This window comes from Tachypleus tridentatus, chromosome 12, assembly GCF_004210375.1.
Source record: "Tachypleus tridentatus isolate NWPU-2018 chromosome 12, ASM421037v1, whole genome shotgun sequence".
NCBI lineage: Eukaryota > Metazoa > Arthropoda > Merostomata > Xiphosura > Limulidae > Tachypleus > Tachypleus tridentatus.
This window is the reverse complement of record NC_134836.1, coordinates 82,147,205-82,171,945: the sequence shown is the minus strand read 5'-3', so window position 1 is coordinate 82,171,945 and position 24,741 is coordinate 82,147,205. Positions and strand designations below refer to the sequence as shown.

The window sequence follows — 24,741 nt, the reverse complement described above, 5'->3', positions numbered from 1 at the left end:
AAAGATGGGCCAGTTTGTTGATGAGATGAAGGTGGTGACTATCATGGAATGATTCCAGGGCCAATAGACAGCTGAGTGAGTCCGTATATATTTTACAATTTGTATATTACATTAGTTCAATATGATTTAGGGCAAGAGAGATGGGATACAATTCGGCAGTGAAAACAGAAACTGTAGGGGGAGTCTGTGTGCCACAATCGAACTGTCACAAACCATGGCAAAGCCCACTGAATCATCCGATTTCGAACCATCTGTATATATAAGAATGGATGGATCACATGAAAGATGTTCAGCAAAGAAAGAGCAATATTTCCAATCAGGTGTATCTGCTTTCTTCAGATGACTCAAAGATAGGTTACAATTGGAGACAGTAATTTGCCATGGTGGAATAGGTTGATTTAAAGAAACTGCAATGTTATTCAAGGAGAAATCCAATTCTTCTAATTGTGCCTGGATACAGAGACTAAAAGGAACAATGGCAGATTTTCTGTTATTAAAAAGTGTGGTCCATTGTGGATGGAAAACACAACTCCAGGTAGGATGCTGTGGTAAAGATCAAAGTTTAAAGGGTCGAACATATAGAGGGGGTTGATGAGATTCCATATACAGACTTTTCACGGGAGAAGTACAAAAAGCTCCAATGCAAAGCTGAAGCCCTTGGTGATGGACAGGATCCAACATTTTCAGTGCTGATGTTCTGGAAGAACAATAAACCACAGACCCATAGTCAACTTTGGATCGGACGGGGGCATGATAAATTTTGAACATAGAGTATTGATCTGCTCCCCAAGAAGTAGAAGAGAGGACTCGGAAAATGTTCAATGCTTTTAGACATTTGATATGAAGTTGCTTGATATGTGATATAAAATTTAATTTACAATCAAATATAAGACCTAAAAACTTTGTCTCAAGGACAACAGGAAGTACATCATCAAGATGGAGTTCTGAATCTGGGTGGATTTCCTGGTAGTGGCAGAAATATATACAAACAGTTCAAGAGAGTGAAAGTTTAAAACCATTTGCCGTGGTCCACTTCAGTATCTGATTGATTGCAGTTTGTAACTGCCATTCAATAAACCTCATGTTTGATGACTGACATGACATGTGAAAGTCATCAACAAAAAGACCATTTGCAACTGTAGGGGGTAGCTGTTCACTGATGGCATTAATCTTTATAATGAAAAGTGTGACACTCAGAATACAGCCCTGAGGGACTCCAAGTTCCTGTGAGAATAATGAGAAAGTGTTGAGCCCACATGGACTTGAAATTGACACTTCATTAAGAATTGCTGGATTAAAAGGGATAAGTTGCCACACAATCCATATGAGTGAAGGTATCGTAAGATGCCATATCTCCATGTTGTATCGTACGCTTTTTCTAAATAAAAAAAACAGTAACAAGATGTTGTTGCCTTAAAAGGTTTCTCTGATTGATGTTTCAAGGTGAATTAAGTGGTCTATTATAGAGCGTTGTCTTCGAAACCCACACCGAGTAGGTGAGAGGACGTTGTTTGATTCAAGAAACCAAATAAGGTAGGCATTGATTATCCTCTCTAAGATCTTACTGAGACAACTTGTCAAAGCAATGAAACAGTAATTCGAAGGAATCATTGGATCCTTCTCAGGTTTCAGAAAAGGGAGTATGATAGCTTGTTGCCAAGCATCTGGATAGACATTTTCCTGCCATATCCGATTAAAGACAGCTAGGAGAATAATAAGAGAGTTCTGGGAAAGGTGGCGTAACATCTCATAATGTATATTATCAGGTACAACTGATGTATTGACAAACCGATGAATTGCAAGTTTGAGTTCCATCAGTGTAAGAGGGCGATTGTAATCATAGGAATGATCAGTTGAAAAGGAAAGAGGCAGATTCTCCGCCTGTGTTTTAATGGCTAAAAAGGAAGGGGATAAGTTCAAAGAGCTAGATACATGAGAGAAGAAGTCCCTAAGAGTATTGTAAATGCTCTGTGCATCTGCAATTTTGTGACTATCAGATATTAAGATAGAGAGGGGGCAGAAGTATATCTTCCACTCACCCTCCAGATCTTATCCCATATAACTTTTGTGCTGGTGGTTGAAGAAATACTGGATGTGTATTTAATCCAAGATCCAACTTGCCGAGTGTGTGCACGGGCTTGCTGAAATGGAATGCGGTTTGAGAGCATGGGGTATCTTCAAAATTTATCCGAAGCACATTTCTGAGTATTTTGTGTTATAGAAAAGGCAGAATTCTGCCAAAGGTGGGGGTGTCAAGAGGAACATGTGGAGGTTTTATGGATGCATTGAGTAGCAGCTTGTATAATACTACTGGTTACTGCTGCTATACAATCATCTATGAATGATTTACATAAGATGGTAGGATCAAGTTCCTAGAGAGTAGTGAAAGAAGGCCAGTTGGCTGGACCAACTTCCACAGAAGTACATGGGTCGGGTGGTACTGATTATGGCCAATCTCTCGTAAAATGATGGGAAAATTATCACTACCTCGTGGACTGATGTCAACCTCCCAGGAAATGTGAGTGAGTAGTGAAGGGAAACAGACAGAAAGATCTTTATAGCTGTAAATGACTGACTAGGTGCATGAAAATATGTTTAAGAGCCAGTATTGAATAGAGCCAGGTTATGGTTCAAGAGCATATGCTCTATGACACACCCTTTCATATCAATACAGGAGCCACCCCAGAGGGGATTATGCCCTTGAAATATCCTAAGATTAAAAAGGGGGTTAACAGTTGCTCAATGAGGGTATCAAGGTCTGATTGATTATAATGCATTTCAAATGTAAGGTATAGAGAGCAGATAGTGATGGTACAACCCAAAGAGACACAGATGTTTACAGCTTCCAAGGATGTGGTCAATGACAGGAACCCGGGTGGGCACATGCTGATCAACCAGCAATGCAACTCCCCCATGTCCCCATCCTACACATAGCCTGTCATTCCGGTATAATGAATAGTGTCGGATAGTAACTGTATTTGTAGGCTGTAGAAATGTTTCCTGCAAAAAAAGACATATGGGATGATAAAAGTCAGTCACATTTGATTGGAAACCTCGACAGTTCCATTGGATTAGTGTGGCCATGTGTAATTATTTCAGAGGAGAAGACGGTAAAGAGTCCTTTTGCTTATGACCGCATTTTTTTCTTTATTACATGTGGGTACGTTGCCTTCTGCGGATCCTGCTCTAGCTCAAATGGTCGGGTCTGAATTTATCGGTATACGTACTAATAATTGAGGGCGTGGACAAATGGTTTGTTTAATTTTTGGGGTATTAAGAGAGGGACAGTCCTTAAATCTCTTTCAACTATGACTCCTCTGGAAGTATTCAAAGTGGAATGAGGTGTAACTTCAATAGTTATGTCCCCCAAGGCCTTTGATGTCAGGAGGAGTTTAGAATGCTGTGATGAAGAAGTTTCCACTAAGATGTCTCCCCGAATGTAGCTTTTTTACCAATTTAGGGGAGCCAGCAAGCCCTTCTGAATAAAAAATGGGGACATCTGCCCTAGAGGTTTGTCACTTAAGGAATGCAAAATTAGGAATCGCAGGACAGATTCAAGTGGTAAGTTAGGCTGTACAGATTTGTCAATGTGTGGTTATTTTTCGGTAGTTGGGTTTTTCTCGATGGTTTCAAGTTGTGTAATTTTTTTTGTTTTATGAGTATCCATAATAAATAGAAAATTTTTCGGTGCTCACTGACCCCACCCACCATGGAGCCCTACAAAGGGATGCACTACAGTGCCTTAAGGGCATTGCAGCAATGCCAGGGTTTTGTGAGAACTATACCCAAACACCAGGGTCAGACTCAATGTCCACAACACCCGTTGTGGACATCCTATGCTGATACTCAGTTGACCCTGGCCCAAATGGATTAGCTGAGTGATCCTGGATCCTGGGGGGCCACCCCAAAACCACCCGTTTACAGGAATTCAAGGCCAAAGTGGTGTGTTGAAGTTGGACCCCTCAACCACCAGCATTCTCTCTTCCCCTTCACGGGTTACCACGCAGGTGGATGTTTAGATCCCAGAGGAGGTAAACTGTAAGAACAGAACCTTCTCTGGGAGGTCCCCTCATCACGTACAGAAATCCACATTAAGAGGTTCTGTATGGTATCTAAGGCACAGTTGATAAAATATCACATACCATATCTGAAAGGAGTTCATAGTTGTAGAAATAATGAAATCAATGGTATATTCAAGCTCTACAGAGTATGTGTGTAGGCTAAAAAACATGCACAGGCTAGGGATCAGAGACGTCCACTGCTAGACATTCACCAATTTTATTTCTTACTGCTTGCTGCAATTCAGTACACTTATGTTTCCCATAGCTGACTTGACTCTGGGCAAGAGATGAATCAGAGGGAAGATATATAAATGCAACCCTGTCCAATTCTAACTAAATTCATCTATTACCAAAGCCCAAAGTTGAGGTACTGGGACCAAAATGCCTCTATTTCGAAATTCCAATGAGCTGAAAAAGTACTGATCATTTTAGAACCAAACTGAAAGTAATCCTATTGGAAAACCTTTGATATAGCATCAATTCAGTGAGATGAAATTGGTTGGATTGAAATGGTAGATCCACTGTCAAATTCATCACTCCTGAAACAAAGCATCTCTAATCAATAACTTCCAACAGCATACAAGCCAAGAAACCACAGAAAGAACAGAAGATGATCATTTGACCACAGCAGAAGTCAGCAAAGGCCTCATCAACTTATCCTCATGTTGATGTGGAAAATGTTGAGAGGCTTCTTACAAAGTTGGAAAGAAGATAAATAACTCAAGACAGTAATGAAATTCACACAAATCCAATAAAATTGTTATCAGTTTAAAGTGATCACAGGTTCCAATCTGGAACCCTACAGATACAAAAAGGAGTCCACTCATTGAGAATTTAGATATACATCCTCCTGGCATTGATAAGCCAAAACATGCTGTTCTGTCAAATGGGACAAGTCATAGCTATCCTGTCATGTAACTGAGTGGCAAACCTTCCAGCAATATTAGACAAAGGAGGAAGAGCTAAGTAGTCACACTCAGAGAAAAGGTAAAGCCAGTTGTTGTGGGGCACTATAGTAAATAATTGAAAGCATGATGTAGCTGCTGTTAAATAAACCTCATGTTCAACGACCAACATGAGATGTGGAAGTCATTGACAAAGAGACCATTTGCAACTGTGAGGTAGAGTTGTCCACTGATGGTATTAATCTTTATAATGAAAAGTGTAACACTCAAAGACACAGCCCTGAGGGACTTCAAGTTTCTGTGGAAAATAATAAGAAAGTGTTGAACCCATATAAAGTTGAAATTGCCTGTCCATTAAAAAATGTTTAATAAAAATGAAAAAATAGACACACAACCTATATGAGTGGAGGTCTTGCAGGATGCCATACCTCTATGTAGTATCATAAGCTTTCTTAATGTAGAAAAATATGCCATCTATATACAAACAAAAACCCCAACAATTCCACTCTATCAAAATAGCAATTTTTATTTATGTGGAGGAGAATGGGATGGTGAACTTTTCTGTTTCAATGGATTTCTTCTTAATTGGATGAAGGCCCATCGACCTTCATTAATCCTGCCCTGGGTCGAGTAGACAGGTCTCTGTCTGTGGACCAAAATTCCAGTGACAGAGGACAAGAAGAAATAATCCTTTTGCATCTCAGGGCTGCAGAAGAGGATGGACCCAAAGAAACACCCAAAACCAAAGGAAATGGGCCTGGGCAGTCACTAGGATGAGTGGCAGGGACAAAGATGGAAGTAGATGTAAATTCTTCAAGTCTTTCAACCAAAGAGGGCAAAAGACTCTTCAGATGTTTTGCAAATAACTCTGCTGAAGGCATGGGGAGATCTGTCTGCACTCCAACTGTAACAGTGAAAACTACTGCAGCAGCATATGTCTGAGATAGAGTGGGTGATAATTACTTCTGAGCCTCTGAGTACGAGATATTGTTTATAGTCTTCAAGCATTGCACCTCTTTCTCCTCCACCTACTTAGGGTATGAAATAGAGTAAGAGGGGTGTGAACCACTACAGTTAACATAGTGTGGTTCCAGTTTACTCTCCATAGCCATCATGGTCTTTGCCACCACAACAAGAATGTTAAAGAACAACATAATGTCTACAAGTGAATGAACCACTGACACTTGAAACCAATGAGAGGGTTGGGAATGTATGACCATATCTTACAGTTCAGATAACCTGTTTTGACTGTGGCAGGTGGACGTGGTGATGTAAACAACAGTATCAGAACATTAATAAACATCATACTTCCATCTTTGCAAGTGGAGATTCGGTGCACCACGGAAACACCTTGGCTGGAGAAACTAGTAAGGATCTCCAACTCTGAAATTTTCTTTAAATCCCTTTCAGCTATAACTCCTCTGGATGAATTTAAAGTTGCATGGATACCTTAACTGAGGATACCTTAATGGGTAATATCCTCAATGGTCTTCAATTTCAAGAGAAGTTTGATATGTTGTGATGAAGATGTTTCCACCAAAATGTCTCTAGAGAGTAACTTCTTTACTAACTTGGGGAGCCAACAAGCCTCTGTAATCTCTTTTCTAATAAAAAAAAAGGGAGATATCTGCCCTAAGCATTTCTCAGAGAAGAAATGCATAATTAGAAATCAAGGTACAGAATCCAACTGAAATGGTGATTGTACAACGCTATCCATGCATGGTCATTTTTCAATAATCTTTTGATTTTTCTTGAATTTTTTTATTTATTTTTTCAAGAATGGGGGTATCCATAATAAAGACCATACATTTCAACACCCACTAATCCCACCTACCATGGAGTCCTACAATGGGATGCACTACAATGCCAAACAAGGACACTGCAGCAATGTCAGGGTTTCTGAGTACTATACCTGAACACCAGCATCTACAACACCTGTTGAGAATGTCAAAAACACTAATACCCAGTATTAGTAAACCAGTAGACTGATTCTGGGGGATGCACCCCCAAGGCTGCCTGTCTACAGGAATTTAAGGCCAAAATGGTGTGTTTGAGTTAAACCCCTCAACCACCAGGATCTTCTCATCCCCTTTACAGGTTGCCACGTACAGCAAACACGTGAATGGATGTTCAGATCCCAGAGGAGGTAAAATAAAAGTACAGAACCTTCTCTGGGAGGTCCCCTCACCATGTACAGGAATCCACCTTGAGGCCTGATTCTCATTGTGAAGAGGGAGACCTAAAAGGAGTATCAGGCATAGAAACAGTGCTGGTGAAACTCATTGAAAAATGGAGTAGGCTCAACTATAGTAACAGAAGTAAGAGGCATGGAATTCCAGATCCAAGGTGCAAATGGAATAAAAAATATCACAAATCATAAAAATACCTTAAACTGCTATTACTGTATTAGATGACCCTTGTTGAGGAATATTAGAATCTTAAGAAATATCAAAAACAAAGAAACATGAATTCATAATCAAACTGATCCATGGAACTATTTTTTTAAGAGATAAAAATTGACCCGGTATATCAGTTGAACAAAGGAACAGGTCAATGGCCCAGTAAAACCTACTCACTGGATTAAGAGATCAGGAAACAGTACTGCTGGAAAACCTTACTACACACATTGTGACATGTCACAAAAGTATAAATTTGATTTAAAAAATATAAATGAAAAAAACTATATAAAATTCTAATTGAAAAGTTAAAAGTTGGATATTTTACTTTCTAATAATCAAGAAAATTAAGAAAATACTAAACTATGAAGATATAAAAAAAGTCCAAAATAGTAGGCATTCAAATGCCATTAATTCTGAAGACAAGTAATGCCAAAAAAAGAAGCCTCTGTTCAAAAGCTAGTGCTCATGGAGATTACTGCCAATTCTTTGACAAGTCTATGTTATAGAAATGCATGTGTTCTAAAATAATACTAACTTTTACTAAAATAAACCACAGTGTTAGTGTCTAAAAAAGGCAAGGTTCAAAAATTTATGATAATTATATTTAACTGGCATTCACATTGTTTTATTAGATTATAAATAAACAGTTACTGGTTACGTCCTTGAGTATATAGTAATTACCATTGTTTGAGGAACATTGTATTAATCAATTAATTGAATGTAATTGATTAATGGGATATATGATTATTAACTTAACAAATACTACTGCCATGCTTTAAGTAAAGCTTACGTATGACATGATGAACATGGCCATTTTTGCAAGGTGAATTATATAGGTGTTTGCAAAAAATTATATTCTGATTAAGACCATAATTATAGCAAAAAATATTTCATCAGCATTATTGCGTTATCAGTAAATGTAGAAATACATTTCAGTTCTTTAAAAGCATAATGTTTAAGAAATTTTTTGAAGAATAACAAAAGTATCACATCAAACAGTGTAAAATGTAGTTAAATAAATCTTACATATTTAGACATCAGTGTAATCAAAACATTGAACCAATCTGTTCAGTGAACAGATGAAGTTAGAATTTTACCTGTCCAAAAAGGAAATTGACCTTTCCCATATTTCAGGATACAATGTAAATATACAAAGACAGCATTTTTCCTGCTAATGCTTACTGATTTTGATAATTAGTTAATCATGTAATAATTAAATACCTTGTTTTATTCATTTAAGAAAACTGAATTCTTAAAGGAATTACCTATCTAATATTTTAAGGACATCACTATAAAATGTTCTTTGCATTAGCATGTAAATTGTACAAATGAAACATCCAATTAAATCAATCCAACTATTTGTGCTAAAGTTAGCACTAACCCTTAAAACTGGACACATTTATATCCTTAGAAAACAGTTAAACACTTATTAAAATCTTCAAATTAAAGCACATGACATAAGTATGATGTTGCAATCTCTGAAAGTAAACTTTCAGTCAAATATGTCATGATATAGTTAATGCAGCAGGGATAAAGAAATGCACAACATAAATCTTAATATATCCTTGAATTTATCATTGAGGAACAGTTTAGTGGGAAATTCCCACAAGAAATTATCATAGTAAACAATGTCAATAAATCTGAGTTCTGATTTATTTCATTTTAACTTAAGGTACAATTAAAAATTACTTTATAATGATTGTTAGATACACAACTGTTCAGTCTGAAAGTTATTTTATTTAATTATTTAGTTTTCATAACCAATGTTATAAGAAATTTTAAAAGTAATAGTTATGGCAAATTTTGTTATGCAACTTGGTAAAAGTTGTAAGTTGTGTATGTGTACTTCAATTGCTGTAAATTGACATCACATTACTTAAACCTTCTGTATTTTCTCATTGGCTTAAGAAGTGAATATTGCTTAAAGTAAGAAATTAAGGAAAATATGACAACTTTTTCAAGACTAATTACTTATTGGAACAATACATACATATCCTGAGGGTAAGTAGTTTTAAAATCATTGGTCTCAAAAGTAAAGATACTAGTCTTGGATAGTTGCACAGCCTGTATTTTTTAGTCTCAACATCACCACATGTAGAATAATTAAAGGCATCACAAATAAATTTTTTATGTTTAAGCTCAGGTCAGAAACTGAAAAGCCATCACAGAGAAATGAAATAAATAAAAAATACTACATCCATAAATTGTTTATAAAGAAGAGATATTAAAGCAAACACAACAAAAACTACCTAGATGTAACTGGTTTAAGTAAAATACTAAATAAACATCTTAAATATAGAAAACAAGACAAAATTATAATGTTTATTAACATTTCAACAACATTGAATGGTATAAGATACTAGCAATAGATAAACTGATGCTAATAACCCTAACAGACTCAGTTGAAATGTTAATGTCAAATAAATAAAAAGTAAATGTGATAACCATAACTGGTAACAGATAATAAAATTTACTTTCAGTGTAATGTTAAGGTATTTTCTTTAATTCCTAGTTCTCTTATATCTACACACACAGCCAACATTTAAAAAAAATTATTTATTAAGATAGATTTAACATTTTATCCTTCTTTACAGGTTAATTTTCCTAAACAAGATATTTTAAGAAATATTTCTTCCTTTACTGAAACTTGTTTTGGTGAAGAAATAAAATGACCAAATAAATAAAAAATAACTTAGTCTAATGAATAACATAGGATAATTATGATGATATGTGCATGTTATCCAAATGCTTGAAGTATTTTAGGTTATCATTGGTGAGTAAATGATGATATATCTGAACCAAACAAATTGGTTACATTCCACAACTACATGAAGCCTACTTTATTTACTTCATTTCTATAAGCAGCACTGGCAAGCCATGAATTAGGCAAAACTAACTGTTGCTGAGGGAGTAAATAATCAAAGAATAGGTTAAATCTGTACTCCATATTTTCCTCACATAATTCATGATTTGGGAAAGAAAATAAATTAAAAAATAAATATCAGAATACCTTAATAGTAGCTATATGTAAAGGTGTTTCCCCTTTAGCATTTCGTTTCATCACTGCAGGTGAAACATTTGCAGGACTGTTACCAGGACTATTTAGATACTGTCGAAGACGATGAGTACATATAGGAGTAGTACAGGATGGCAACTGTCTCAAAAATGGTGATGAATTTCTCATTGAATAACTTTCCAGGGTTTCTTTAGAATGTGATGACTCACTATCTTTTCTTTTTAAATACTCCTTATTTGTTTTTTTTGACTTTTTGTTTGCATTTTCACTAATGTATTCAATTTTAGGATGATAAGGTGATGGCACATGAGCATCTAACTGGTCACTTTTAGGTAACTCATGAGAACCACTGGGAGAGTTTTCAATTGTGACTAAGTTCCTATTTTTAGGTGGTACATGCTTTTGGCTCTCTTTTGTGGTTTCATTTTCTTCAGCTAAATTAGCAGCATTTTTATACTGTTGAGCTTGGTTCAAAATATTCTTAGACTTTTCATAAGGGTTGTTTCCTTGGTTCCATGATAATGCCAGGTTCTTAGATTCTTTGAAAGAATTACTATTCAGCTGATTAATATCAGGATTACAATGGTCTTTCACAGATTTTTCAACAATATTAATTTTTTGTTGATTCTCCGTAGGTATTTGGTTAGTAGATTCTACAGCAATTTCATCATTTTGTTGTTTCTTAGAAAACAGTGTTGGTATACATTTTTCTGGTTCTTCAACAAAGTCTTTCTTTACATGGTTTTCATTCTGGATAGTGTGGATGGGCATAAAATCATCATTCTGTTGATTCTGGTTAAGTAAAGTTTTCAATTCCTTAAGCAGTTTCAAAAGAGTTCCCATCTGACTGTCACTCTGTACATCTTTAACAGCTGAGGGCATGAAACAGAGTGGACAGAAATTACCCTGATGTCTTGTGATGCATTTTCTAAAAAAGAACAACAAAAATACTGAAAATATTTTTAAAACCAATATTTAAACATTATACTGTTGTTCAGAGACCTTTGAATGGCATTCTACTTTGCAGAGAATTCAATTCAAAAGCATATATTCACTGTAACAAGTACATATCCACTTTCAGTTTTTGTACAATTAGTGATTTTGGAGATGGAGTAAGACTTAAGTGTATCTGTTGAGGAACAGAAAGGCTCAGAATTCTTCAACCAAAACTAATCAACTTTTGGTATGCATTTTAAAAAATATCTGATTTAATATTTTACTGAAGTAAAGAATAATTTCAATTTACATAAAACTAAATTACATCCTATTTGAAGTACTCTGTCATTCTGATCTAGTTAACTACAAAGTGAGCACATTTCCCAAGTACAGATACTGGAAACATTAATTCTGTTCTATCTTTCTTCCAGATAATGATTACAGCCACACAAAAATAGGATGCATATGCTAGGCAGGACAAGAACAGAGAGCAAATATAGCTTAGTTGTGGTATAAACATAAAAACTGTGTAGATATTGTTTGTTTATTGCATGCTAATTACAGTGTGAATAGGTGTATGCTATGGTATGCCCTGTATCCTATAGAAACTCTATCTATGCTTGAAAGAGTTTAGTGTAAGACTACTACAATGAGCTTTAAGGAAAGATTTAAACATTTTAATTTCTTTTGATGGAGTGTAATTCAAGAAGTGATACACTATAATGACAAGTTTTGTGACAGAAACTTGAATGTTAAAGGTTACAAGAAATGAGACATGAATTTAAAAAAGTACTTATTATAATAAAGATAATTTTCTCAGAATTTTTTTGTCTTTGAAACAGCTAAACCTCATGAAATTATGGTACTTTTATCAATATTTTCATCTTTTTAATATATATGTATATATACACACACATGCATATACACATATAAATGTTTTCAATATTAATTTCGGATGGTTTAATGTTTGTTTTTAAGGATGTCAAATAACTACAGCTGTTTACAGTTTTCTGTAATTTCATGTTCTGTAATTTGTTCAATCACATTGAAATTGTCTTATCAGCATTGCAAGGGAATGAAGCAATAAAGACATGAAATGAGCAAGTAACTTGTACTATTGTATTAGCACATTATGAACTTCGGTCTACATGCATCACCAAATATTAATAAAGCAGCCTTAGAGAACAGGTAGTTTAAGAAATGTTAACATTTTCCTTTGCTGAAAATGCATTTCCAAAAGATTTTACCTCTTCACACAGAAGCTATTTCTTGCATGTTTGCCTATGAGCTTTGCAAACACTACTAGTCTTGAACTATCTAACCACTTAAATCAAGTATGTGTTTTGATGTAAACTGTGCTGTTACATGATGGAATCATCATGCTACAACACCCCTCCATCAATAGGAGAGTGATACATCTTCTATGCATGGTAGATCCCTACATGCACTTGAATTCAAAATTAACTTCATTCTTATAAGTAGCAAGAATAATGTGCACTGATAGATATCCCATGTTCCACTCAAACACTGGAGAGGGATTTGCATTGGGAATATTTTGGAGAGGTACCTGGACCCAATCAGACATACCAATACAAAGTATTTTTATTGTAGAAAGTGCATCAGGTTACCACTAAAACTATTTTGAAATGTTAATATGTATGAGCCAGAGAAAGGAACATACTGTCTTTTTCCATGCAAGGTCATGGAATGTAGTCTAGAATGGGTGTATATATAACACTGTAACGGTCATGCAGAAAAACCCAATTCAATAGTGGGTGCATTGTGGAACAGAGTAAAGAAGGCACATAAGGCATAAATATAAGAGCAATAATGATCTAAACTCAAACCGAAATAGGAAGAGGTCTCCAAAGAAAGGTAAGAGAAGGAATAAGCGGTCAGAGGTTAAAATGATCTCAACTCAAAATGAAATAGGAAGAGTTCTCCAAAGAAAGGTAAGAGAAGGAATAAGTGGTCAGAGGTTAAAATAGAGTATAGAGAAAATTTTAAAGAACCATAAGAAAGTCCCATTTAGAAAAATGAGCCAGGGTGGCTAATAAGGTTACATAATATCCCATCATGATGTAGACTAATAATCTTTGATCAAACAGCTTGATAAAAAATTCTGAATGACAGTCAACAAAAAGTGGCTGATGGACAGCAGTGATAAAAATGCCATGCATGTAACAGAATAAAGAGTGGGAAACTGCCCACTAAGGAAGGAATGAATAACTCTACACATGAAGATGAAGGAATGACACTCACAGACACAAAAGGAATGTAAAAGGCTAGAGCAGGAAGAACTTTGATGATGAAAGAAGGAGGAGTGCCTAAGATGCCAGACAGTGAAGAAAAAATCAAGAATGAGCTGGCCAATAAGGTGTCACCAATAGAATTCAACAAGGAGTATTGTCAAGACATGTGGAGAAAGGTAGATAGCAAATAAGAAGAAACTAATAAAGATTGAGTGTGTCAACAGCCAGAGTAGTCATTTATGAGATCAGGAAACAAGACCTAAGGTGACCAGACACTTCATGACTCACAGACAAAATGTAGAAGGATGAGCCTAAATGATGTACAGAGAGAAAGGAATCAAATGAGCTCAGTCAGAAACAACAACAACAAAATATAAGACTAGTCATTATTAATGGATGGTCTTTCAAAGGAAAAGAGATGTGGCAAAATAAGACATCTACCAAGTAGAAACTGTAAGCAGCTAAACATCACAAAAGGAATGGAAACAAAGGCCAAGACTGTGGCAAATGAAAGCTCATATGACCTGATTGGGACATAAGAAGCAACCAAAACCAGAATACTGTATCAAAAAAGACAAACAAAAGAAAATGCAATATGATGGAGTATTAGAATGTGAAGAAGTGTCCCCACAGGACTTGAGAAAACCAAGTAAAAAGAGAAGTAGTCACCAACAGAATGGCCAAACTAACACACCAGGAGGTGGAATGGTAAAAATAATAAATTAATAGCAAGAAGAGGAAGATGGGCAGAAAGAGGCAATGAGGGTGCACAGGCCAATGAATCTAAGGTGTTGCACAGGAATATGCGAGAGAAAAATTATAATAAGCACCTCCTGCTCAAGACACCAAAGTGAGAGGAATGCCTCATACACCTCACAGTAAATAAGTGGAACCATACAGAAGTCATGTACAGAGGATTAAGAAAGATGAACAAATAGAAAAGTGTACCATGTCTCAATAGGACTCAACAGCACAAAATAGAAAGACAGTAACTACAATAAAAAATACAACTAAATTAAACTAATAACAATGATCACACAAAATTGTATAAAAATTTGTGTCAAATCAATACTTGTCTATTAACAGCAGTGTAGTTTAAGAATGAATTTAATTTTGAGCACATGTTTATAGAGATTTCCTATGCACTAACTTGCATATTTTCCTTCTACTTATAAAAGATAATTGTGACATAGTGATTACATCACGACTAGCACAGTTAAGATCAAAACACCTGGTTTATGTAGAAGGCTACTGGTATGCACAGTCTCAATGGCAGTCACATGAGAAATAACTATTGTGTGCAGAGAGGTAAATGGATTGTGTCAGGTAAAACATTTTCATTAGTTTTAAGTGGACTGGACTTTTATCCAATCTAAAAAAACACCCCAAAACAGAAATTGTTACAATGGTTTTACTTAAATGTTTTCTATTACCAAAATCAAGAGTTAATTTCTAAAACAAAATACATTACTTACTTGCAAAACACATGCTCACAATTTCCAATTATAAAAGGATCATCTAAAATGTCATCACTGGAAAAAGAAAATTTAGATTTATTACAGTCTAAGTCAATGCATTACAAAATTTAGTATATTTGAAAAAGCATTCATATGAAAATATCACCTTACATTATTACACTTTAATTTTTATTGAAAGAACATTAAATGTAAATATTACAAATGACTTTTTATAAATTCCTACAAATGCAGGCATACCAATGACATTTATGAAAAAAAGAGGAAAAGGTATATAGCCTGGAGCCAGAGGTGCCACAGCGCCTGACTATGGGGGTCCATTTTAAAAAAATTGATGCTATTTGGTGTGATTTGGTGCAATCTGGGACATAATTTCTTTGTTTTTTGACATTGCAATTTTGGAAAAGTACACAATATATATCATATAAAATAACAAAAGGAAATTAAAAGACTAAATCAAACTAATAAAAACTATAACTTTCATTTACAGTTTTTAGCAGATTGATTTATTCTTTTAATTTGCATTCATTTTTTAGAAGATATATCAAAATATCTAAAATTAACAAATAAAATAAAAAGTAAATAAATGAAATTTAAGATTGTTTATTTGCTATTTATTCAGTTTAATTTTTTTCTAAATCAAAATATATTAGTAATATGAGTTAATAAAGCCAAAATAACTTGGTAAATATTTCAAATACAAATCATTTCATTATTATCCTTTTTGTCATCAATAACATCATCACCGCCAATTAAATGTTTTACAGTCATTGCCAATAACTACTTCTCTGCTGCATATATTCCATACAATTTTCAAATCACATAAAATTACTCTTTTGACTAATCATGACTACCTACAGTTCAAATTGTTCATCTATTCAATCTTGTCATTATACTACTGGTACCTTAATGTCAGTGAATTTTCCATTCTTTCACAAATTGACAATACAAACTAAAACAGCATATGAAGGAAAGCTATGACATTGCTTAAAAATTCAACTACTGATATGGTTCAATATTAAACTACTGATATCAGTGATATGCCTCAGAAATTAAATTTTGTACAGTCACTGACATCAACAACTACTGCTCTGCTGCATGTATTCCATTAAAATTTCAAATTACTTAAAATTACTCTACATGACTACCTACAGTAAAACTTGTTCATCTATACAATCTTGTCAGTAAATTACTGGTACCTCAATATCAGTATATTTTTCATTCTTTCACAATACAAACTGAAACAGCAAATCAAGGAAAGCTTTGACATTGCTTCAAAATAAAATTAATGATATGCTTTAAAATAAACCACTGGCACTGTATGCTGCAGATAATAATAAAATGTTTTTCAGTCACTGATATCAACTTCTGCTCTGATGCATAAATTACAGTCAAATTTTAAATCACTTAATTTCCTTTAATCAATCTTGGCTACTTTCCTCTTTTTCGAGACAAGGGTTTCCAGTGCTCTCTTCCGAGCTTTTTTCTCTCCTTCTCTGAATGGGCAGCTCTCTGTGCCTCTGCGGCTTTCTGGACTTTTTCTTTAGCCAAGGTGGCTGGGCCAGATTTCACAGAACCATAGGCCTCAAGCCTTTCTGCCCTTTTCTTCTGATTCTCCCTCAGCTTTGAGGTATACTTTGAAGCTGCTGATCTAATGTCCTTACACATTCTCTTGTCTACAGGATCAAAATGAACATCTTTCCTTTTAAACATTTCAATCGCTGTTGTTTCTTTGGAGCATAGAAAATATTTTATCCTCTGGTATGCACACGATACCAGACCACGAGACCTGCAACGAGACTGCCTCCAAGATGGCGGTCAGATTTTTTTTTCTGCAATAAACATTGAAAAAAATATGATTTCTCCTCAAAAACCACCTACCCGGCCCCCAAATCGCTCATATTTTCTCCTCGAATTTACACAAATCTCGTGGGTGATCGTTGGCCGTTTGAAAACCGCGGGAATCCGAGTTTCAGCGGAAAAATGGCACGCATGTACAAATTACGGTAATCAAAACAAAGTTTCTTCAAATGTTTTTGTCTCTTGCTGTTTCTAAATTATATTGATTGAACATCATTATTTTCTGTTAGTTGCAGCAATACCTAAAATTCAATATTAACACAAACTCTGATTTCTGTATTTGACATCTATCTTTAGATGTTCTTATCTACTTTATCTTATGCCAAAACTCAATAAAAGTTCAGCTAGTTATCATATAATAAGCATTGTGAAATATTTCAAAAAGAACATTTTGCAAAGCAACATCTGAGAGCATTCTTTAACAACTTGCAAGATGCAATAAACAGTGACCAACTTCTTAGTTATAAACATCTTTAGTCAGTTTTATTTTTATTCTTGGATGCACAATTCTCCAAATAGACTAGTTCTGGCAGAACATAATTTAGTGTAAAACTAAAGGATGTTGAATAAAGTGGCTGAATTGAAGGAAAAACACAACCTTTCCTCATGTACCATGTTAATGTACAGAAATTCTTAGCTTCCAGTTAAGAGATGTCATTTACATGATTTTATGACCAAATGAACTGCTTGGTCAGTTGAAATTAATCAAGTATACGAACATCATGTTGAATCAATTTTAATCACTAAAATGATTTACTTCACACAGGAGACAAATACACTGTTTTTTCAACTGGCATGATAACTTGCTAGTGTTGTTTTTTGATACTGCCCTTCATCAACTCTTTTTTCTCATTATTTCAGTAAATAATTAGTCATAATAACTCAATTTGTTTAAAAAGAACTTGATATTCACTGTAATTTTTTAACATAAGACATTCTATACCAATTAATACATACTTTTCAGTTAATTATCACAAGTGTAAGCCTCAGTAATATTGTTTTGCATTAAAGCCACTCATCACTTATTTTTTTAAGGCTGAATTATAAATTAGTATTTACTTTCTCCTTAAGTTTTCTCAGATATCATTGTTCAGTACTTGACATTAAGAAGTTTGATGTTTAAATAAACACTGCACATGTCTAAGTAAGACTACATTGTGTTTTTGCAGATACTAAGAAGGATTACTATGAGTATTTACTTGGAATTATCATGAATATTTCATCCAGCATTGTTATTGCAGTTTACTCATCACATAATTTATGTATCAGTTTCCAATGTCCTGTAAAACTAATAAAACTGTTCAATTAAAAAGATATCACTAATTTAACAGAAGAAACAACTAATTATTCAGCTAATAAACACAGCTGAACACTTAGTGTCTGGCTGAAATATGATCCATTGCATCTCTGTAAACAACCCATGCAAAAAAGAATGTACTGGAATATGAAGTACAACATAAGTAAAATAACTATTAAAAAGAAATAACAGTCAGATTTAAAGAAAAGCATATTAGCCTCAAAAATAAGCTTCTAATGTAAAGAGTATTAAGAACAAAATGAAAAAGTTCAAGTCCTAAGTTCAAAAGAAAATTATAAAATGACAAGAATTACCAAAATGTATTTAGATATGGAGAGTACTAACAACAGGAAATATTTTGAATTTTTCATTTTCATAATGAAAATGAATTTCAAATGGTTCCTCTGAAATTGTCAATACCTTTTCTCATTAAAATTCATTATTAACACAAACTCTGATTTCTGTATTTGACATCTATCTTTAGATGTTCTTGTTATCTACTTTCTCTTATGCCAAAACTCAATAAAAGTTCAACTAGTTATCATATAATAAAGTAGTACATAAAGTCCTCCTTTATTTCTTACAATTAAGCCTATATTTATAACTATAAATTTCTCAATCTGTCTGAAATTAAAAACACCCACAATTATGATTTCATTAACAAATGAAGTCTTGAACTCAATGTAAAGTTTCTCACTGATCTCATTAACATCATTTGGTCTGTGAAAAATTCCTAATCAAAGCCTTTTCTCCCTTTATATCCATTAACAGAAACCCAAATGGATTTGATCTCCTTCCTATTATATCTAATATCCTCCACTTCAACAGGCCACTCATCCCCTCCTCTTTAATACTTTATCCCCACTAAATATCCTGTGACCCTGTATTTCAAAGAACCTCCTGTCATCAAAATCTATATTTAACTATGTCTCAGTTATTCCCATTACATCAAAATCCTCCATTCCTACCAATGTTATAAAGCAATTTATTTTATTTTTTACACTTCTAGCATTACAACAGTAACAATTAAGCCTATCCTTTTAAATGTTTCAATAGTCATTTCCCATGCTAAACACTCGGTCTCCTATTCATTTTGCATTTAGATTTTCCAGGCTTCCACTACTGTCTAGTCTTGTTTAAAACTTCCCTTAGTTGAGTTAATAGCCTTAGCAAACAAGCCAGTCTCTACCCTATTTAAATGTAAACCATCCATTTCAGAAAGCTCCTTTCTTCAACTCAACCAATCTCACAAGTCTAACCAAACTATCTGCTCATCCTTACTTGATAACCTAAGACTAGCATTTAGTTCTAGTGATCTACTTTTGACTTCATCCCCATGGTTAATTCTGAATGGTACCCCTGACAAAATTAAGTTATGGGCTTTTCTCTAAATGTTTTTATCAACCCTTTGTACATATTAATTAGTTCCTCTGACCTACCCTTCCCTGCATCATCAGCCACTACATGCACCACAAAAACTGCATCTGCTAACTCAATTTATCATATCTCCTGCTCTGTCAGTTATATCCTCTACCTGTTCCTCTGGATAGCATAATCCCTATTTACCCCACAGACTATTCTATCCATTTCTTGTCAAAGACTCACCTATAACTACAACCTCCTTAGCATCCACATCCTTCTCTGACCCTTCCATTTTCCTTCCCTCATGTAGTTCCTTATCTACAGAAGCCATAAGCTGAAATTTGTTGCTCAACAGAATAGGCTAATAAAAACTAAATTCACTACTTTTTACTCTAATAGTAATACTCATGCTCTATCTCATGATTGTGCATATTAAAAATAGCCCAGCATGCTTCATCTGAAGTAACATAAATGTCCACTAAAGCACAGTAAAAGCTTTATTATAAGATGTACCAGAAGCAAGTAATGCCAAATAGAACAAAACTGCAGTTAGAAAAGCAGTTTCATTACTAAATTTCACATGAAAATCTTGACACCTTGTTAACATTTTAAAGTACAGTATTTCTACATCATCTATAACAATGTTTCTCAAACGAAGTGTTGCAACCTTTTTAGCACCTGCACCAAGTCCATTTTTTTTGTTTTATTTGAATTCTCAAGGTAGCCAAGATGTCCACAAATCCCCTTTATTATGAACTATGATGAACTGCATCAAGAAACATCAATAATGTTTTCATCTTTTTAAGAGATGATATTGGGTCACAACAATTAAAGCTAAGATACAAAGGTTGTCTGGCAAATACAGCTGAGAAGCATTGATCTGTAACAATAACACTTTTAAAAAATAAATGTACAAAACCTTCAGCTGTATAAAAACAATTATATGTTCAGTATTTTAAATGTTAATCACAGTATATGGGGATAGCAACTGAAACTTGCCATTGGGAAAACAAACAGCCACAACAGAACAACCAAGCCACAAGTTCATGGAGCATTTGTATTTAGAGAAATTGATATTCATCTGAAGATTCTGGGTAACAAAGCTTTCACTGTAATTGTTATTAGGTCTGACATAATGACAGTAATTTCCTTATCATGAAAAAATGCAGTAATACTAAACTGTAAATATGAAAACATGAAATTGATTTACAAACAAATTTGAATTAAGTTATTTTTTTATAAATATGAATGTTACTTTGAAGAATAAAATTTATTCATATAAATTCATGTTATTATTTTTATGTTAAACCTACAGTACGTTATACATACTTAGCACAAAGAATACGAAAGATATCACTTTTCTTGGTTTGATATTCGTCATCATATGTGATAGTGGTATATACTGTAGTTGTGGTAAATATAATAAAATTGACTTTGGAAATTTTCCAGGTTTTCAAGTTTTAACTTTTATTCAAAAACCAATATTATTACATTTACAGTTCCTGAGTTAGTTCCTACTACAATTAGTAGTTACTGTTATTAGTATCAGTAAAGACATGCGTTATTTTTACACTAAGCAATTTAATTCATAGTCTAAAATAAATCACTTTTGTTAACAAGCAAGAATTCAGAGAAAAGCACTCAATATCCTACCAGATTTTGCACGACAAACTTTTCTCTAATAAAACCAAACAGTTTCTCGTTCTTTCCCAGGTTGCCATTTTATTTTAAATAAATCCGCCACTTTTCTCTTTTCCACCTAGAGTTCGAATTAATAAAACAAATACAAGTCGGCCATTCAATTGATAGCACAAAATAATTCCACAATAAATATATCAAACGAATGTTCCGATCTACTTATTTCAAAAGAACTCCTCTTCTTATATCAAACATATATGTTATAATATCGAAATATATATTATAATATCCGTGATGACGAGAAAACCCACTTGTAGAGAAAATTATATATTTAAAAACGACTGGTATGATTAGAGGTTTGTCAATCCCACTATTCGTTGGAAATATAAGTAGCCCAAGAGTTGGCGGTGGGTGGCGATGAATAGTTGCCTTCCCTCTAGTCTTACACTGCTAAATTAGGGACGGCTAGCGCAGATAGCCCTCGAGTAGCTTTGCGCAAAATTCAAAACAAACAAATTGATTATCCAATACGGTATAACTGTAACTTACAGTCACACCGTATTAAAAACACGCTTTTTAACATTCATTTCATTACGTTGTGTGTATATATACAGTATTTGTTGTTAAAATGGCTCATAACATTAAATTACAAATATTTTCTGGCAGGCACGCCTCCAGACCCTTCTAGAGGTAAACTGCTTTATATGTCAGTATTGTGATTTTCACATATGGCGTGTCATATTGTTTAGCTGTTGGAATGGCTTGACCATTCCAAAATTGCTTTCTATACAGCGGTGTTACCAGGATGATGTTTTATAGATGGAACTTGAGATATCTGACGGTAGTAACTGCATTGTTACTTTGCTGAGCGGTAGTAAATTATTTACAGTTGGAGACGAATAAGAACTTTGACACGTTAGCTGGGGTGACTTGTTTAAAGACACGAGCATGTGAAATGTATCCAAACTGCGTTTAGAAGGGTAATTAGGTTGTTGTTTTGAAGTGAAGCATAAAATTACAAAATGAGCTATCTGTGCTCTGCATACCACGAGTATCCATTTTCATTAATTAATGCTGTAATGCCCAAGTTAATGTTTCTGATTCACTTGACAGTAACATTCGCTTGCAGAATTGTATTTTTGCAATACGAACAAGAAAAAGTCGTGGTTGACTCTGTCAAACATTTTCTCTTTATCAATTGCTAATATACAAGCATCTGCATTTTTTATATTGCCTGTGTGAATTAGATCTCTAAGAAGTACTTTGTATTTATGGACGTTACGATTTGGTAAATTGCATGTTTGTGTATATAGTGCTGACTAGTTTTGCTATTATTTTTTTTAATTCAATTGATCATACATTTCGTAAGGATTTTGTAGTTAATATTACATAAGATTATTGGTCTGTAGTTCTCTAAATTAGCTGTTTGTTCTTCTCTTTCAGTCTTGAAAAAAAAGGTAAACATTCTTGGTTCAAGCACTGGATGAACATATTTATAAAACTGTCACTTAAGATGGGTCAGCATTTCTTATAGAACTTCTTATAGCAAACATATTGGCCTGGTGCTTTGTAATTTTCTTTTCTGTTATAGCCTGTCAGCACTCTTGTGCTGAAATGTACCCTGGCGAATTGTTATTTTGTGGAGCGTCCAATTATTTCTTATTGCTTCCCATTTGAATTTTACTACAAGTTTTCTAGAGCATAGGTTTGGATAATGGTTTGTGGCTGTTTTTAATATGTTTGTTATATCTGATAATATGTTTTCTGAGTTATCAATTAAGTTATGTATATCGGAATCCCTCTTTTTTTTTTTTGGAAATTGTTTATAGAAGTTACTAGAAAATTTTCTTCACTGCCTAAGTTTCGGGCGGTTGTTCTGATTTTGATACCTCCCAGTTTCTGGGTGTACAGACAGTTTAATTATTTGTTTTGGTCCAATAGGCTCAGGGTCATTTTCAAGGTTTTAGCTATTGTCGTTAATGCTCATTTTAGGAAATCAATTTCTTTTCACTCTCCAAGAATCTCAACATTGTGTTTGGTTAAATCATTTATTGCTAAATAGTAGAAATCTCACAGAATTACTTATTTCCAACGATGTATAGAATTCAAAGAATATTTTAGATCATCTAATTAATACACATTGACAAAGTTTCTGCAAATTAATCTTCTTAATTTTTTCATTAGACAGATCCGACAATGGAGGGAACAGGCGACTTGTATATTATTCTATGGAAAGTAGTTAAGCTAAAAAATACGCATGAATGGAAGAACGAGCAAGATATATAATATTCTATAAAACGCATGTGATTTATATTTGACATTATGGCCTTATTAAATTTGAGAATAAACGGTATGGAAATATGGAGTAGCATTTACACATCAAAATTACCATCATTCGAGTTTATGCATCTAAGAATTGTCATTATATTGGTTTTACCCAATTCTAACATTCATAATACTGTTACTATTTTCACGCTTTGGACAAAATCAAACTCGTTTTATTGCTCATTGTAACTCTTTCTTTGCCTCACTCTTAGTCTTCTTGGCAAGTTTTCGTTTTATTTTAAACATTTTCTCCAAATCCCTGATATTGCTTGACTTTTGACTTTTTTCTATGTTTTTTTTTTCATTTTTTTATATGAATAACGCAGATTAAATTTAAAAGACAAGAAATAATGGTATCATGACCACGAATTCGTTTTTGCAGGTTTTAGGTATTAACATATTTTACAGTTCCCCTTTTAACCCGAGTGATACCCAAGTCCAAACTTTGTCAACATGGGAAAGTCCATTCCAACATAACAAAGGATTTATGATGAAAAAGTGAAATTGGGTGCTGTAGCAAATAGGAGTCTAAGAAATCTCAAACATCTACATGTGCCTCCTGTTAGAGTGGAGCCATTCCACAGACCTATAACAATGCAGAGTGTCCAGATTTGGTTCATTTCTGCAGACATACACAAAAAGTAATTATGGTATCACTATCACACAGAATCGGTCAACATTTTAGAGTGCTGAGAGAAAATAGAATAAGTGATCACTATGGAGAACAAAACTCAAGACTTTGTGAAACCTCTTGAGACAGACATTTTTAAGGGATTGGATGCACCCGTCACAACTGCATGGTATTATGTTTGTAAGGATACTCACAAACAGGAGTGCTGTCTCAAGACAAAAAGCACCCAGCTTTTGGCACATATGAGGACGAGGTTGGCTTTAAAAAAGTTTGTTTAAGGGGATAAGTAGCCATCGAAAATGCTGGTGTGAAATGGTTGCGATACTCCTCGTGAAATTAGAGCTTCCTCAGAAAACCAAAGAATTGGAACTCAAGAAAGACTGGCTGAATCAGCCACTAGTCAGCTAAATATTTGGTTCATTAGATTTAACGTTACCTTTTCTGACAAATGTTTGGAATACAGAATTCACAAACTTTCCAACATTCAAATATATAGTTTTCAACAACCTAGACATGTTTTTGAATTGTTTCAAGCAGCTTATTGTCTGGACTGGTTGGCAGTCTAGATGGTTTAAGGAACATCA

The 24,741-nt window shown here is 34.1% G+C and overlaps 1 protein-coding gene across 3 annotated transcripts in view; it reads right to left on the bottom strand.

Annotated features, from left to right (window-relative positions):
* LOC143233810 (uncharacterized) overlaps positions 1-21,382 on the bottom strand; it is a 52,529-nt gene extending 31,147 nt beyond the window's left edge. Inside the window, exons 1-3 of one of the 3 annotated variants that reach the window (XM_076470520.1) lie at positions 21,217-21,382; positions 15,045-15,101; positions 10,376-11,309 (exon numbers count right to left, since the gene is read on the bottom strand). In XM_076470520.1, the coding sequence (XP_076326635.1) occupies positions 10,376-11,309; positions 15,045-15,101; positions 21,217-21,284 (1,059 nt within the window). In that variant the 5' untranslated portion in view covers positions 21,285-21,382. Of the gene's footprint in view, positions 1-10,375; positions 11,310-15,044; positions 15,102-20,892; positions 21,190-21,216 lie in introns of those variants that run through there. The other 2 variants (XM_076470519.1, XM_076470521.1) reach the window with 2 other exon arrangements.
* Positions 21,383-24,741: the final 3,359 nt, after the last annotated feature.